This window comes from Lodderomyces elongisporus, chromosome 4, assembly GCF_030384665.1.
Source record: "Lodderomyces elongisporus chromosome 4, complete sequence".
NCBI lineage: Eukaryota > Fungi > Ascomycota > Pichiomycetes > Serinales > Debaryomycetaceae > Lodderomyces > Lodderomyces elongisporus.
Genome location: NC_083676.1, coordinates 1,258,822 through 1,274,647, shown reverse-complemented (window position 1 = coordinate 1,274,647; position 15,826 = coordinate 1,258,822). Strand labels below are relative to the sequence as shown.

The window sequence follows — 15,826 nt, the reverse complement described above, 5'->3', positions numbered from 1 at the left end:
TTTCGTCTTGTTCTTTTCTTTGTGGGTAAAAGTTAAGTAAAGAAAAGGAAACAAAATTGGATTTGCGCTTGAAAGAATAGATATCTATAGATCTTAGATTGAGATCTTTGGCTAAAAAAGGGGAAGATGCAAAGTTATGCTAGTGAGATCGACTAGGACGGTGGATGAGTTGAATGGTTGGAGTGAAAAAGTCGAGAAATGAAGGGGAAAAAGGATGAACAAAAAAAAAATAATAATAATATATAATTTATTATTTAATAGTATCTGGTAAAAGTGGCCAGAAAAATAATAACAAATTTCTTGATTTCTTGGGGAGTAAGTCTTGAAAAGAAAAGAAATGGACAAAGCAGTTGATCTTGATGGGTGTTGATAATAGCTTTGACTTTGACTTTGATATAGTGGTAATAGTAGTTTTTCTTGTTGTAGTTGTTGTTACTGTTGTTACTGTTGTTGTTGATTCAAAGTTTCTATTAATATGCAAATTCTGAGCAATGAGAAACACTGGGTTCAAGTATATAGTGTTCTAGGCTAAGAAATAATTTTTTTTTTTCTTCTTCTTCTATTATTGTAATTATTTTTTTTTTTTTTTGCTTGAGCACAATAAGCTGAATGAAATTTACACAATTGTGATTGTAAAGGAATGTCGTGTTTAATATGGTTAACGAGTGAGGATATGATGTATAGTGTATGCTGTTAGAATTTGCAATAACTCAAGGCCAATAAAAGGACTTCTTCTTGATGAAGTTGTTGGATAAAAAGAAGGAGAAGAAGAAGAAGAAGGAGGAGAGAAGGGGTGGAAAGAAATGTGAAAGTAAAAGGAAAGATTTACTGATTGATTGAATGATAGAATAGAGTATACTAGAATTGTGTTGTTACTTTTGCGTTTACAGTCAATCTCTCTCTGTTATTTTTATTTTTATTTTCATTTTTTTATTTTTTTTATTATGGAAAAATGTCCTTTACTTCTTATATTCCACCTCCCCCTATAGTACAATAGAGATCTACAATAGATGGTTATGGTTATGGTTGTTGTTGTTGTTGAATTTTTTTTTTTTTGTCGAGGCCATGTGGTAGCTCTAGCAATTGAAAGGGTAGAGTCGGATAAAAGTTTTTTTTTTTTTTTTTTTGTGTGAAAAGCACAAAGACCAAAGGCAGCATTCAACGTTATCAAATGTTTGGGAATTGTACAGTTACACAAAACTAGAAATCAAAGAAAGGAAAAGAAAAAAAGAAATTCTCGATTGCGGTTGTTGTCGAATTTTTATTTTTTTTTTCATAATTGTCTTTTGTTTACATTTTCAAAAATATAGTACTGTTTTTTATTTTTATATGATTATTTTTCACAACAACAGTAATAACAGCAAAAAAAATTTTCTGTTTTTATTTCAATGATTTGGCTTAGCAATTGAAACAGAGGCGGGATATTAGACGAATATCCTTGCACAAACTCACACGCTTAGCACCCCATTAGGTTCAAGCCTCCCAACCCAATCCAACCCAATTCATCTATGGCTTTATTTAGTATATAAAACACATACAACAAATTTGCCAACTACGTCATTACTTCTCTTCTCCCCCTAAAAAAAATATATATATATATAAATAAATAAAAATGAAAAACAAGAATAGAATAAGAGTATACTTAAATTTAGTGTAGAGGTAATATAAACTATAAATCAGAATTAGAATCATAACAGGTCTAGATCAATATCACGTGCCATGTTGTGTGACGATCCCTTTTATTAACAAGTAGTATAATGTTAGTATCAGGAACAAAATAAAGATAGAAAAATAAAAATATAAATAAAAATATAAAGATCAAGTTGACACATATTGAAATAGAGAGAGAGAGAGAGAGAGAGAGAGAGAGAGTGTGTGTGTGTGTATGAAAAAGTGGCAGTGGGTTACTTTTGTCCATCCATTTTTCTCTTTTTTATCATTTTCATTTTCATTTTTCATGTTCATATCTATTTTCTTTGTTTTGATATTGCTGCACCACCCTTCCCCCCGCCCCTGAATCAGGTTAACGTAGTTCCTGTCCTGTCTTGATTCTTTTGAGTATTAAAACATTATAGAGACACAAACACGTCAAAATCAAATGTATGTTATATAAAAAATGAAGTAACATCACAAAAAAGAATTTAAAATATATACAACCACAGCCAAATGAAGAAGAACAAGAGTTTCTTTTTGAGCATAAATTGCGAAAAATATGACAATAGAACAAGTAAGCCATGCAATTGTATGAGCAACAGAAAGATAAAGGTTAGAGTAAGAGTTGATGAATAACAAACTACTTCTATTATACTCTCAGTTGTTCTTGATTCTCTGAGTTTTATTTTTTTAACCTTTTGTATATGTACTGGGTATGTCATTGCTAACACAACTTACTTATACTACCCTTTGAATACAAGCCCCCCCATCTACACCTTTTACAATACGTGTCTAGCTGTCTACTTTGTTGATACTAATAGCATCTATTACAGATTTTCTTAAATCAAAATTAAAAAAAAATAAAAACGCGGTGTATTTTTGGTTTTTCTCTTCTATTCCATTACATTCTTTATTAAGCACAACCAGTTGAATTTGAACAGGAACATATTAAGACACCATGTAGTTAAGTTAGATTTACTTGTCAGTGGTCATATTTATCAAATGGCCTCTTCTATCTCTTTTACCATGTTTAATTCACCCATTCTACAATCTAATTAGTTGTTTTATTCATTTACTTATTTACCCATTTATCTAATTATGCATTCATTGAGTAGAGCAAAGTGGAAAGTGAAAAACAAATAAACAAAAAAAAAAAAAAGAGAAAACTCTTTCTGTATCTCATCAGCTTTGAGCACTTTGGTTTTTAGACCTTTTTAAGAACTTGTATTTTATTTTTTTTTAGTATTCCTTTTTTATCAATGAGCTTTACTGAATGAAATTTTACCGCACAGCCACTTTTTTTTTTTTCTTTTTGCTTTAAAGGTGTTTCTTTGTAAACTCTTGGTCGTGTGTTCAATGCTAATTCCACCAACAGACAGGTATACAAATAGACAGAGAAATAAACACGCGTGTAACAAGAGAGACTAATAACAAACTACACATATACTCATACATATATATATATATATATACATATGTATATTTTTTCTTCTTCTCACTTTTCTTTTCTTATTAATGTCTGATTTTGTGTTGTTTTTTTAAACAAGAGAAAGAATGAGTATCAAAGTAGAAGTGGAAGTAAAAGAAACAGTTGCTAATATTGGCTTTCTAGTGCATCGTGGCAGTGCTACTGAACAATACGGTTTGGACAGGGGAAAAAGGGAGAAGATGGTATTAAGTCCAGTACGATATATAGCATAGATTAGACATAGAACCCCCCTCGTCTTCTTCATCCTCCGTTCAATTGGATTCAAGTATACTTTAAACATATAATATACTATTCCTTAATGTTATTGCACTCTCGTTGTCTTCCTCCAACTTCTTTTTTTACTTTTTCCTCTTGAATTGTCTTTTTGATCTTTACAAGTTTTAGATAACGACTAGTACTTTCGATACAGTTGTAACAACATGTGTATATAGAAAGTGCAACAACTTAATAGTTATACACATTGCTCAAAGAAAAAAAAAGGACTGAACAAAGTCAAGAAAAGAAATGAATTGAAAAAAAAAAAAATCAAGACAAAACATTTAGACAAGGTAAAGCCCGAATAAAAATTAGCCTAAGTAAGCCTTCTACATATACGTATATCGAGCAAGTGGTTTGCAAAGTTACTTCTGAATTTGTCATCGCCAATTAGCTTGTTTTTTTGTTTATCTATTCTATTCTATTTTTTTTTTTTTTGTTTTTTCTTGTATAAATCTTGTTAGAAGAAAGACAATACAAAATAATAAGTGAACAAAAGGGTAAGCTAAGAAATGTCATATGGTAGCGATAATAACTGTGAATTGGCTAAACGCTAACTAAACTTTGCTGTTTAACTTTCTTCCAAACAGAAATCGTCATCAATTTCGATTCTGTTGTACTTGGTTTCAATATTTATTATATCATATATTTTATTATTTCTTTATTTCTTTATATATTACAAATTTACAGTTGGTAAAGGACTCTCAGTCTCTTTTTGTCTGATCTCATTCCTTCTTTTTTTTCTTATTCTTTTTTTTTTTTTTATTTTCTGTTGCAACACCAGATTCCTAATTCGGAATCCATAGTGAAGTATACACCCATACATACATACATTATACACCGATATACCCTCTCTATATCTCTCTTTTCTAGCTAAGCTTTTTGCTTTGGTTTGGTTTGGTTTAATTTTTTATTTTTATTTTATTTTTTTACTTTATTTTATTTTATTTTTTATTTTATTTTTATTTTTTATTCTCTTTTTTGCAACTTTAAAAGAAAATATGCCAATCCAGGCAAGAAATATATGAAAATGCTTGTCCATGTACGCCAATGTAATCCCAAACAACAGCTAGTAAACCATTTTTTTTTACTTACTTTCTTACTTTTCTTTTCTTTTTCCTTTTCAACATTTCTCATATAAGTATATATAATAATCTCCTAGAACCAGCCATTCTTTCTCTCCCTCCCAGATAGGTCTATTACCTCTCTACCTTTCCCAGTTACATTTATTTTATATTTTATTTTATATTAAATTTAAATTTTTACCAATTCTTTTCACTTCAATTTCCTTTTTGATTTCAGTTACTCTACATTGAATGCATCATTATCAAGGCTGATCTGATTAATTATCAATATTATTATAGGCAAGTTGAGAAATCAATCAAAGAAGAAGAAAAAAAAAATACAACTTTTGTTTGAACAATCAAAAGACGACAAAGAGAAGCAAATAGAGTCCAGTTTTGTTTTTGGTACTTTTGTTTCAGATACTCATATTCTCACAGAATACCTCCAATAATCCTACAACTCATCAAGACTAGGAAAGGGTGCAATAAAGTTTAAAAGTACTATCTGTATTTGTCATCAAGAGTTTCCAGCTCTCTTCCCCCTTTTCTTTTCCATCTTTTATCCTTTATCTTTTTTTCTACTATTCTACATTTGACTAAACTCAACGGTGATAAACACGGATAACAGAAGTGAAAGAACAAACAATGAGACGAAATTTGACACCCGGCACAACTCCAGTCATCAACCTTACCAATGAAGATGGTGTATCATTCAGCCATAAGAGTAGTGGTCAAAGTAACCCAAATAACAATAACTATGAACACCAATATGACCAATTTCAAAACCAAAAAAACGGTCCATACACTTCACAATCACATTCACAATCACATTCGCAATCACAATCCTCATCTTCACAAGAGCAGAACCCTTTTGCAGATCAGCAACAAGAAGATATTTACAACGATGGATACCCCCTGCAGTACAACTCACACTCGAGACCAATAAGCAATACTGACTCAGAATCTGTTTACTATACGCGACCGCTGGATAATCAGAACCAACTCACGTATTCGCAGTATCAGCAACAACAGTCACCAAAAAACCACCAACATTTTTCATCTTCTATACCACACAATAACTCTTTTCAGAACTTGAGTTACAACTCACACAACTATCAAACACAAAACAATCCTCCACAAGATTTTTACTCGAGATCATACAGATCGGAATTAGATATAGAATCGGACCCAAACTCAGAATCAGGCTCAGGCTCAGGCTCGGACTCAGATCCCTTGAATCTGTCACCCAATACTTTATCACACCTACCATTGAATCACCATTATGGCTCTTCAAACACGTATAATTCATCATTAAGGAGATCTACCGCAACATCCATAATGGGAAACAGTAACAACAACATCAACAACAACAACAACAACAATAGTAATAGTAACAGTAACAATAACACTACTAGTGCATACACAGTAGGTGGGGGAAGCAGTGGTGGTTCAGCATGTGGTGCACAGCAGTATGATCGGTACCCAAAAGAAGCATTTTTTGGCTATGCAAACCATTCAAGCCAAGCATCTGCTTCAAATCTACTCTTGGACGATAACGCCTCATCATCAACATTCAACTATGCTTCATCACCAAACCCAATCTCAAACAATTCAAGTTATGACTATGAGTTTTCACCCTTTGGAGGGTACCCAGCAAGCCAATTCCCCTTGAGCATAGATGAAAAAGAACCAGACGATTACTTGCATAACCCAGACCCGGTTAAGGATGCAGAATATGACGAGAATAGATTTATGTCCGATTTGAAAAATATGGATCGCAGATCTTTTGGCGGACTTGTGGCACTAATCATGATGTTGATTGCCGCAATATTGGTGTTTGTCCTCTTGCCCGTATTAACCTTTACCAATAATGTTCAGCCAGCACAACCTCGAGTTTATGAAATCTTGACGAGGTATAAATACCCAATGCTAAGTGCCATACGCCAGTCACTTGTAGATCCAGATACTCCAGAATCAGCATTAACAAATATCGGCCAAGATGGTCGAGTATGGAAATTGGTGTTTAGCGACGAGTTCAACGTTGAAGGAAGGACTTTTTACGATGGCGATGATCAATTCTTTACCGCGCCTGATTTGCACTATGCTGCAACACAGGATTTGGAATGGTATGACCCTGACGCTGTAACAACTAGAAACGGTACTCTTGAGCTCACTCTTGATGCATTTGAAAACCACAATCTACATTATCGGTCAGGGATGGTGCAATCATGGAACAAAATGTGTTATACTCAGGGAAAGTTGGAGTTTTCTGCAATGCTACCAGGTTATGGCAGTGTTTCAGGGCTCTGGCCAGGATTATGGTCAATGGGAAATTTGGGCAGACCTGGATACTTGGCCACCACAGAAGGAGTTTGGCCATATACTTATAACTCGTGTGATGCGGGAATCACACCAAACCAATCATCTCCAGACGGAATTTCATACTTGCCAGGACAAAGACTCAATAAATGTACTTGCCCAGGAGAATCGCATCCAAACCCTGGTGTTGGTCGTGGTGCACCCGAAATTGATGCTCTTGAAGGTGAGATTCATGGCACTACAGGACGAGTCTCACAATCATTGCAAATTGCTCCATACGATATATGGTATATGCCCGATTACAACTTTATTGAGTTACATAATCTGACGGTAACATTGATGAACACCTATGCCGGTGGACCATTCCAACAAGCTGTTTCTGGGGTAACTATGCTTAATAGAACATGGTACGAAAAGGGCGAAGGTTTGGGCCATCACTTTCAAAAATACGGCTATGAATTTTTGAATAACGACGATGATGGGTATATCACGTGGTTTGTAGGTAACGAGCCAACATTCACCATGTTTTCAACGGCATTGCACCCCAACGGAAATATTGGCTGGAGACAAATTCCCAAAGAGCCAATAAGCATAATTATGAATTTGGGTATAAGTAATTCATGGGCCTATATCGATTGGCCCAGTTTGTCCTTTCCATCCAAAATGAGAGTCGATTATGTTCGAGTGTACCAACCCGAGGACGAAGTGAATATGGGATGTGACCCCGATGACTACCCAACATATGATTATATTCAGGACCATTTGAATATTTACATGAATACTAATTTCACCACATTTGAAAAAGGTGGATACAAGTTCCCAAAGAATAAACTCACTGGTTGCTGAAACAATAAAAAAAGAAGATGAACTGGAAATGGAAAAAGATGGAGAAAAAATTAAAGGATAAAAGAAAAGAAAAAAACACTAAAGAATTGGCAGACTGGACTGGGCGTGATCAGGTGGACAAGAGAACCACTAGAAATAATGATAATAATAACAACAATAACAAAAAGAAAGAAAAATTCTGAGGTTAATGACGATAATAGTATCAATAAAAGAAACCACTCACAGATGAACACCCGACTCTCTAAAAATGCATTAGATTCTTTATTTCTTTTTTCTATCTATAAAATTCCTTTCCATCTCGTTCTCTTTTGTTTTGATGATTTTTTTTTCCTTTCCTTTTTGGTTGTCTGTTATATTCCTAAATTAGAGACTCTATTCTCATATTTCATTGTAGACTAACGAATGATCTCTTTCGGGATATATCAGATCCAATACTTTTTTTGCGTCACTTTCCAAACACCTGAAATTGCCAGATGACAACTGAACAAAACTTATTAGACCTTGGTTTACAACTGCCGCAATCACTTTATCAAATCCATTTTTCCAACTCTCATCTCTTTTCCTCAAATACGTATTTCTCTCTTGTATGGAAATATCCAATTTGGATTGCCTTTCTGCATTCCTCTTTGCTTGTATTTGCTTCTTGGATTCTACGCGTGGTTCTTTCTTTTTGACTGATGGTTTAGGGTTTTTATTAGTTTGCAGTTTATCCAGTACCTCTATTTGTGCCAACTGTTGTTGAAGATTATTGATTTGTGCGTACGATAAATACATAGGTGTCTTTTCTGCATCCACAACAACTAATTGAAAATCTGGTTTTGGTGGGTTTTTCTTGGAAAATGAAGGTGTTGGTTTCCACACATTATAAGTTAATTGCAATTTAGAGTGCTGCAGGCTGTTTTTGGATTCCGCTATCTTCAAATGTTGTATAGCTATGGCTTTAAATATTGGCGTATATTTGAAATAATTGGCCGTGGACATATGTCTATTATGCAATGCTGGGTACGATAGTACTCCCCATTTTCTTGGTAATTTCCAAAATGATACGTCTTCCAACTCAGTTTCCTCTTTAATGTCAAATTCCGATGCCGATTTTATCTCATTGTGATGCTCAAGCACAATATAGCCTAATCGTTTGAGGTGCGAGTAGACTAGATACTTCGACAAATTGATTTTTGTTAAGCAGTATAAAAATTCCAAATCCAAAGCCATCAATTTGGTTTCAACATCAAAATCCTCTGGTTCCATACTGCCCGTAAGCCATAGATCAAATTCATCATTTGACAAGTACACAACTAAGCTTCCACGTTCACACAAGTACACCGTCTCGACGGCATTCAAGTATACTACTGATCCTTTAGCAGCACCCATGTCTTGGAAGAATTTCCCTCTGATATTGAATATTAAACATTCTTGAAGACGCATAGACCAAACTCCAACAAGTTTCTGTCTCAAGTGGTGACCCCGTGTATTCAGTAGTGCGTTAAACATTGCATTTTGAGATTCCTCAAGTGAGGATATCTGAACCTGTGTGCCATCGGGTTCAAACTCTTTTTCTCCGCGTCGTGGAATTGAGGATGATGCCAGTGGTGCAGCGGCAGTAGCAGTAGCAATAGCAGCAGTTGCGTTTGTTGTTGTTTTTGTTGTTGTTGTTATTGAAGATGACTTGCATATGGAAGCTTGTGGGCCACGATTTTGGGGCTGACCTAATAATTTCCAGTCTTGAACTTCATCATCATCTTCCAAGATTACTTTCGAAGGTCTTATTTGGCTGCCATCGTCGTCGTCATCGGCGTCGTAGTCGTTGTTATATACGTTGTGTGACATTTATACGTATTTATATGTGTTACTAATATTATCTTCATAAGAAAGCATCACAAGAGAGCCGCACCATAAAGTAGTGTTTAATTTCTTTTCCATTTTTCTTTTTCCTTTTTCCCTTTCTTTGTTTTTCTAATCTCTGTTTGATGCTGTTTTTTTGGTCCCATTTCTGTTTTCACGTTATTTTGATTGCGAGCAAAGGTCGAGAACTCTCCCGCATCAATTATTCTTTTTTTCTACTTTTATCTTTTTTGTTTCTTTTTCTTTTTTACTTTTACTTTTACTTTTACTCTATCGATCTTAATCTCATCTGTTTATAATTTGCAACCAATCGCTGTTTCTAAGAAACATGGCCAATGAAAATGTCACATATGGAATGGTAGTATGTTCTGGCTTTTCGTTTTTTTCTTTTCTTCTTTTCTTTTTGCATGTTTCTTATAATTAAACAATTTCAACGTTGGAACAAAATCAATATTAACGATTTTTCCTTTTTTTTTAATGTTATAGGCAAATTCACTACTAGATGACATGATAAATAATATTATAAGGAACCAGGTTGTGACTCATTTTGCCGACCATGCTTGTATGGCACAAGCAACTGTTTCAATCCCTGAATTGGATAAGTTGGCGACAAACTTGCAACTGGCAGATACCAATAAGGATATCTTTGGTCAGGATAGGAGCAAACTCAAGGGAATAGAGGCGTCACGATATTTTTCGTGTGACAATTGTGGGAGAAAGATTGCAGGAGGAAGGTTTGCTCAACATATTAATAAATGTTTGGATAGAAAGAGGAAGTGATTATGTCTTATTCTTGCGTGATTGAAAAGAATGTACCATTTTTAGTCCAGCTATTTGATGTATGCTAATGAAGTTTGATCTAAAGACTTTCAGTTAACTGACACTACCGTGAACTTTTGATAATTAGTTGACACCGGAGGAAATTGGATGAAGAAAATGTGGAGAGAAAATGTGGATAGAAAATGTGGAGAGAAAATGTTTCGATATGTAAGGAGCAAGAGTTGGATGGTTGGGAAGGATAAATTAGTAACATAATTGAGGAATGAAGAAACCTGTCTTGCATTTAAATCACTTTGACTTGATCAAAGAGACTGTTAAAGAAACCGTTAAAGAGACTGTTAAAAAGTTGCTACTTTAAAGAGAAAAAAAGTCACATTTTACAACTAAGAAGCTTTGGGATTGAAACCATTCGTCTTTTTCAGATGAGATTACTCTTTGCATTGGCGTAAAGCTGGAAACGATAAACGCATAAAGGTAATACATCTTTTAGAAAAGTTTGTTGGGGATACCAAGGTTGTCTATCGCGCTGTAACCTGCTTTTGACTTCAATATAAAACATTGCCACATCTAGAACTAGGTGCTTTATGAATTGCTATTCTTAACCTTTTAAAAAGGTTCATATTGGCCATATACTATAGTTACATCTATTGCAAACCCAAGATAAATCAAACTTATTATTCTGTCTTTTGCTTTTTGCTTTTTCTTGCTTTTTTTTGCTTTTTTTTTGCTTCTATTTTGTCAAACAATGAAGAAGATTATTCCATTATTTCTTTATCTTCACATCTCTCTTGTAAGGGTTGTATCTAGTATATAAATTTGTCTTGATTTCCGTGGGTAACTCTATGTACAAGTGGCAGCAAAAAAATATTTATACTTGCTAGAACAGGGCAATAAGGAAAGTGGAGATGGTTGCGCACAATATAAACTCGCTTCATCCATTTGCATCGAATTTTTTTTTATATATATATATTTTTTTTAGCTCCTTTCTTCTTATTGTTGTTTGTTAAATGTTGTTGCGCAATTAACCTTTTTTTGTTCTCTGCTTTTGTGGGGGGGAAAAGAATTGACAAATGTGAATAAAGTGGCAGGAACGAAAAGTGGTGTTTTCTGTTGACATAGCGCTAGAAAAGTACAGAACAAAAAAATAGAAAAGAAAAGAATAGATGTCCCCACTTTATGACCACAATAGACATTATACTCTAAGCCATTGGTACTTACCCCTCTTGCTCCTGCTCCTCCCCTTCTTCTTCTTCTTCTTCTTCTTCCCACCTACCACCACACACCAACCTTTTTTTTCTTATCCAAAGTCCAGTTTAGGTTTAAGCAGAATGGGTTGGCAACAATACTGATTGCCGTGGATAACCGAAGAAAAAAAGAGAGGAGACCAAACAAAACGACGATGTTGTTGAAGAACTCATTCCTATTTCTTGGTGTTGGCTGTTTCTTTTTTTTTTCTTTCATTCTTTTGTTGTTCTTGCTCCTTCCTTCAATATCCCTTACATTAATTTGCTTTTTTCTTTTACGTATGCCATTCTTTTCCCAATGAGAAAAACACATAGTAACCTTTAATACTCAGAGCTGTTGGTTTCGGAATCTTTAATACTTAGAGCTGTTGGTTACTGAATCTCTATTAGCTTTCGGAGTTGTTCCCATATTACTGAATTCTCCTTAATTTCCAATTACCCGATATCCGCACTGATTTTTTTTTCTATTTCTTTATTCCGCTTTTTTAAGTATGCACTTAACCTCGTAACCCACAGAATTGATAAAACGAGATAGCTTTTACAATACGGACTCAACCCTTTTTTTTTCTCCACTTGTTTTTGTCTTTAAGTGAATATGGAGTGTTTTTTACTTTCTTTAGTCTTAAAAAAAAAGAAAATGCTAAAGAGTGGGTTTGTGGGGTTGGTACAAATGAAACCAAGATGTGGAGAATTTGGTGAATAGTTGGGGATGGGTGCTGAGCGGCACTTTTTGATTCCGCCCCCAAGTTCAAGCACTTTGCACCTTTACTTGTTCTTCAAATATTTTTGTTTTTTTTTCTTTTCCTTTTTTCTTCCTTTTTTTTTTTTTTTTCGTTTGTTTTATCGCTTGGTTTCCGGATGGAGTAAGTTACCCCTCATTACTTGTAATTGTGTCGAAGTTGTTTTTGTGTGTTAAGGGGAGAAACAAATACTTTGTAAACGTTGATGATCTATATTATTGATAACAAAGTATAAATAGATTGGAAAGGGCAATGTTTATAAACGAAATATCTCAATGTCAATTTTCTTCTTCGTATTATAAACAGCCACAAGAGCCAACCAAATAAATAATTAACCAATCCTCGTATACTTTACAATTTTTTCTGTTTTTTTTTTAGTACTTAATTCTAGTTTTTTTGTTTTATTTTGATATTTTGAGATTCACAAATCTAATGGGAAGCTTATACAGTGGTCACGACTTTACAGCTGACTTGGCTATATCCCAATTGCCATTCAAACAAGACATTCACAATTCAGTATCTAACCCACAACTACACCATGATAGCACAAACTATTCCAAAACATTCAGGAACAAGGTCATACCCAATCGCATGATTGCAACAATACACCCAGAACTAGATACACATGCAAAATATTTTAATTATGCTGCAAAAAAGTATGGAAATAGACCATGTTTAAGTGCAAGGCCATACAACTACCAACAAAAGCAATCAGGCGACCAATTCGAAGCTTATACTTATGATGAGGTTTGGCAACGGAAAAACAATTTGGGTGCAGGGATTCTTCGTTCATTATTGAACAACCCATATTTGAACGACAAATTGGAATCACATCGGAAAATCAAAAATCATATGAGGGACTGGTCAGGTTATGGAATTCCCAACTATCTATGCAACAACAAAGATCAAGTGATTGAAAAAAGTTGCTCCTTTATCTTGTCCATTTTTGCCGTAAACCGGTTAGAATGGGTGTTGACCGACTTGGCAACTTCGTCGTATGCTATAACAAATACAGCATTGTACGATACCTTGGGTCCAGATGTCTCACAATATATCTTACACTTGACCCAATCCCCCATTGTTGTTTGCACTTCGGATAAAGTCGATGTATTGCTCAACTTGAAAGAAAAATACCCAAAAGAGACCGAGGCATTGATCTCAATAGTAACAATGGATCCAATCAGTACTGTAAGTGAAGTTGCGTTGCTGAAAGCAAACGCTTTGGGTATCCAAGTGCAAGATTTGCAACAAGTTGAGCAATTAGGACAAGAACAGCCCATAAATGAATTATCACCAAGCCCAGATGCGTTATTCACATTGTCATTCACTTCGGGTACCACTGGGTCGAAACCCAAGGGTGTAATGATTCCACATAGATGTGCAGCAGCATATATCTCGTTTCTCACTGCTTATCAGCCCCAGGCACAACTTGGTGACAAGGCATTCATCCTTCTTCCATTAACGCACTTGTATGAACGAGAAACGTGTGCTTTTGCATGGACCAATGGCTACCACTTGGGGTTTCCACAAACTACAGTGGGTCAAACAAAGATTAATACATTTACAAATATGATTGAAGACTTGAAGATCTTTAAACCGACATATATGTCAATTGTACCACGGTTGCTTACAAAGATTGAGACTCTCATTAAAGAAGAAATTAAACAATTAACAGCCAAGGAGCAGGAAACGGTTAATGACATTATAAAGTACAAGATTGAACAACAAGGTAAAGCTGATGGCTCGACCGGATTCCACACAAAGTTTGATTCCTTCCCTCCATATGCAAATTTACGTAAGTCTATTGGATTTGATCAGATGCGCTGGGTCCAAACGGCATCAGCACCAGTGGCTGCATCTACATTGATATATCTCAAGGCCAGCTTAAGCATGGGTGTGCGACAATTGTATGGATTGACAGAGTCAGGTGCTGCAATAACGTGTACTGACGCATACGAAGCAAAACCAGGTACATGCGGCTCCATCTCACCTACCGGCGAGTTTAGATTGCGTGCTGTTCCAGATATGGGGTACGACATAAATAAGCTACAAGGTGAAATTATGCTTAGGGGCCCACAGATGTTCAAAGGATATTATTATAACCAGGAAGAGACAGATAAGGCAATTGACAAGGAGGGATGGTTTCATACTGGAGATATTGCCACAGTGGACTCCAACGGCAGAATTACAATCATTGACCGCGTCAAGAACTTTTTCAAAATGCAGCAAGGAGAATATGTCTCACCGGAAAAAGTTGAAAACCGGTATTTGTCAAACAACCCATCAATTAGTCAACTTTACGTTCATGGAAATTCACTTAAGCCATACTTGATTGGTGTTGTTGGGATTGAATACGAACAAGGTCTCAAGTTTCTTAATGAGAATTTTGGTCTCAACAAGATTGGGATGCTGCCTAAAGAGATGCTTGAAAAGATGAATTCAGTCGAAGCAAAAACCAAGTTTCTCAATCATTTAAATTCCAATGTACGCCAACATTTAAATGGTTTTGAACTTTTGCACAATATTCATATTGAAATCAATCCATTGACAGTTGAAAGGGATGTCGTAACACCAACCTTTAAATTGCGAAGACCAATTGCGCAACGGTTTTTTGCTGATGTTTTCCATAAATTGTATGAGATTGAGCAGTCGTTGATCCACGGTGCTAAACACCAAGCAGCAAGACTATAGGAACTTTGTATGCCAAAGTTTTCTATCCAAATTGATTTAGAAATATTATAAGTCTAGTTTTAAATGTATTGTAAATGTATTGCAAATGTATTGTAAATGTATTGTAAATATATTGCAAATGTATTGCAAATGTAGAGTAAATGTATCGCAAACGTATCATTGTAACTATCCCCACTCTTTTGGACAAGTATAATAGCTCCTCTTACCCTAATTTTTTTATTTCTGCAAAACAAAAAACATAAAGAAATAAAAAAAAAGAAACAAAAAAAAATAAAGAAAACCAAAAAGCTCCACCTATTGCCTCTTTAAACGGAATTGAACCATGTCGGCAGCAGCTGTTTTCTTTTCATGGATTACGAGTGAACAAATAAAATAATAATGAAGTTAAAAGAATTCATTTGGTAGCACGTTGTTGATCTTTTTTCTTTTTTTTTTTATTTTTTCTTTTTGATTTCCGCCATTTGGTTGCAAAAATGAAAAGGGAAAGGAGAGAGAGAGACAGAGAGAGACGAGAAAAGAAAAGAAACTTTGAGTCATCATAAATTCAACAATAGTATGTACTGATCAAAAAAAAGAAAAAAAAAAGAATTGCGGAGTGCCGCATCTCGCGCAACGTTGAGCGGAAGAAAGAGAAAAAAAAAATTACGTTGACCCAAAGTTGCCATAGAGTGTATGTGGAGAATGTATAATATGAAATTGCCTTTTTTTTTTGCCCACTAATTTCTTTTTTGGTTTTAATTTTAAAGGAAAGAAGAATATAAAAAATTCTTTTCCACTTTCTCTCTGTCAGGTTTCATTTTCTATATACATTCCTTTCCACTTTCACTCGCCAAACTTGTTGGATACATCATCAGTCGTTTTACTTCAGAAACAAATAGTGCAAATATATTCGTTTCCCCCTTT

The 15,826-nt window shown here is 34.7% G+C and overlaps 4 protein-coding genes across 4 annotated transcripts; 3 read left to right on the top strand and 1 right to left on the bottom strand. All coding sequences in view use genetic code 12, as the record gives it.

The window, feature by feature from the left end:
• Positions 1–5,106: 5,106 nt before the first annotated feature.
• On the top strand, positions 5,107–7,626 carry KRE6_3 (beta-glucan synthesis-associated protein; the record flags this gene model as incomplete). The annotated part of the gene is made up of 1 exon (XM_001526166.1): positions 5,107–7,626. One exon carries the CDS (start codon positions 5,107–5,109, stop codon positions 7,624–7,626), a length of 2,520 nt encoding a protein of 839 aa, XP_001526216.2.
• A 378-nt stretch (positions 7,627–8,004) lies between these two features.
• On the bottom strand, positions 8,005–9,453 carry SEN54 (tRNA-splicing endonuclease subunit sen54; the record flags this gene model as incomplete). Its single annotated transcript, XM_001526165.1, has 1 exon — positions 8,005–9,453. The coding sequence occupies one exon, from the start codon at positions 9,451–9,453 to the stop codon at positions 8,005–8,007; it is 1,449 nt and encodes a 482-aa protein (XP_001526215.2).
• Positions 9,454–9,796: 343 nt separating this feature from the next.
• Positions 9,797–10,248, top strand: SGF11 (SAGA-associated factor; the record flags this gene model as incomplete). The annotated part of the gene is made up of 2 exons (XM_001526164.2): positions 9,797–9,829; positions 9,955–10,248. 2 exons carry the CDS (start codon positions 9,797–9,799, stop codon positions 10,246–10,248), a joined length of 327 nt encoding a protein of 108 aa, XP_001526214.2.
• Positions 10,249–12,664: 2,416 nt separating this feature from the next.
• Positions 12,665–14,923, top strand: FAA2_3 (medium-chain fatty acid-CoA ligase faa2; the record flags this gene model as incomplete). The annotated part of the gene is made up of 1 exon (XM_001526163.1): positions 12,665–14,923. The coding sequence occupies one exon, from the start codon at positions 12,665–12,667 to the stop codon at positions 14,921–14,923; it is 2,259 nt and encodes a 752-aa protein (XP_001526213.2).
• Between the last annotated feature and the right edge of the window lie 903 nt (positions 14,924–15,826).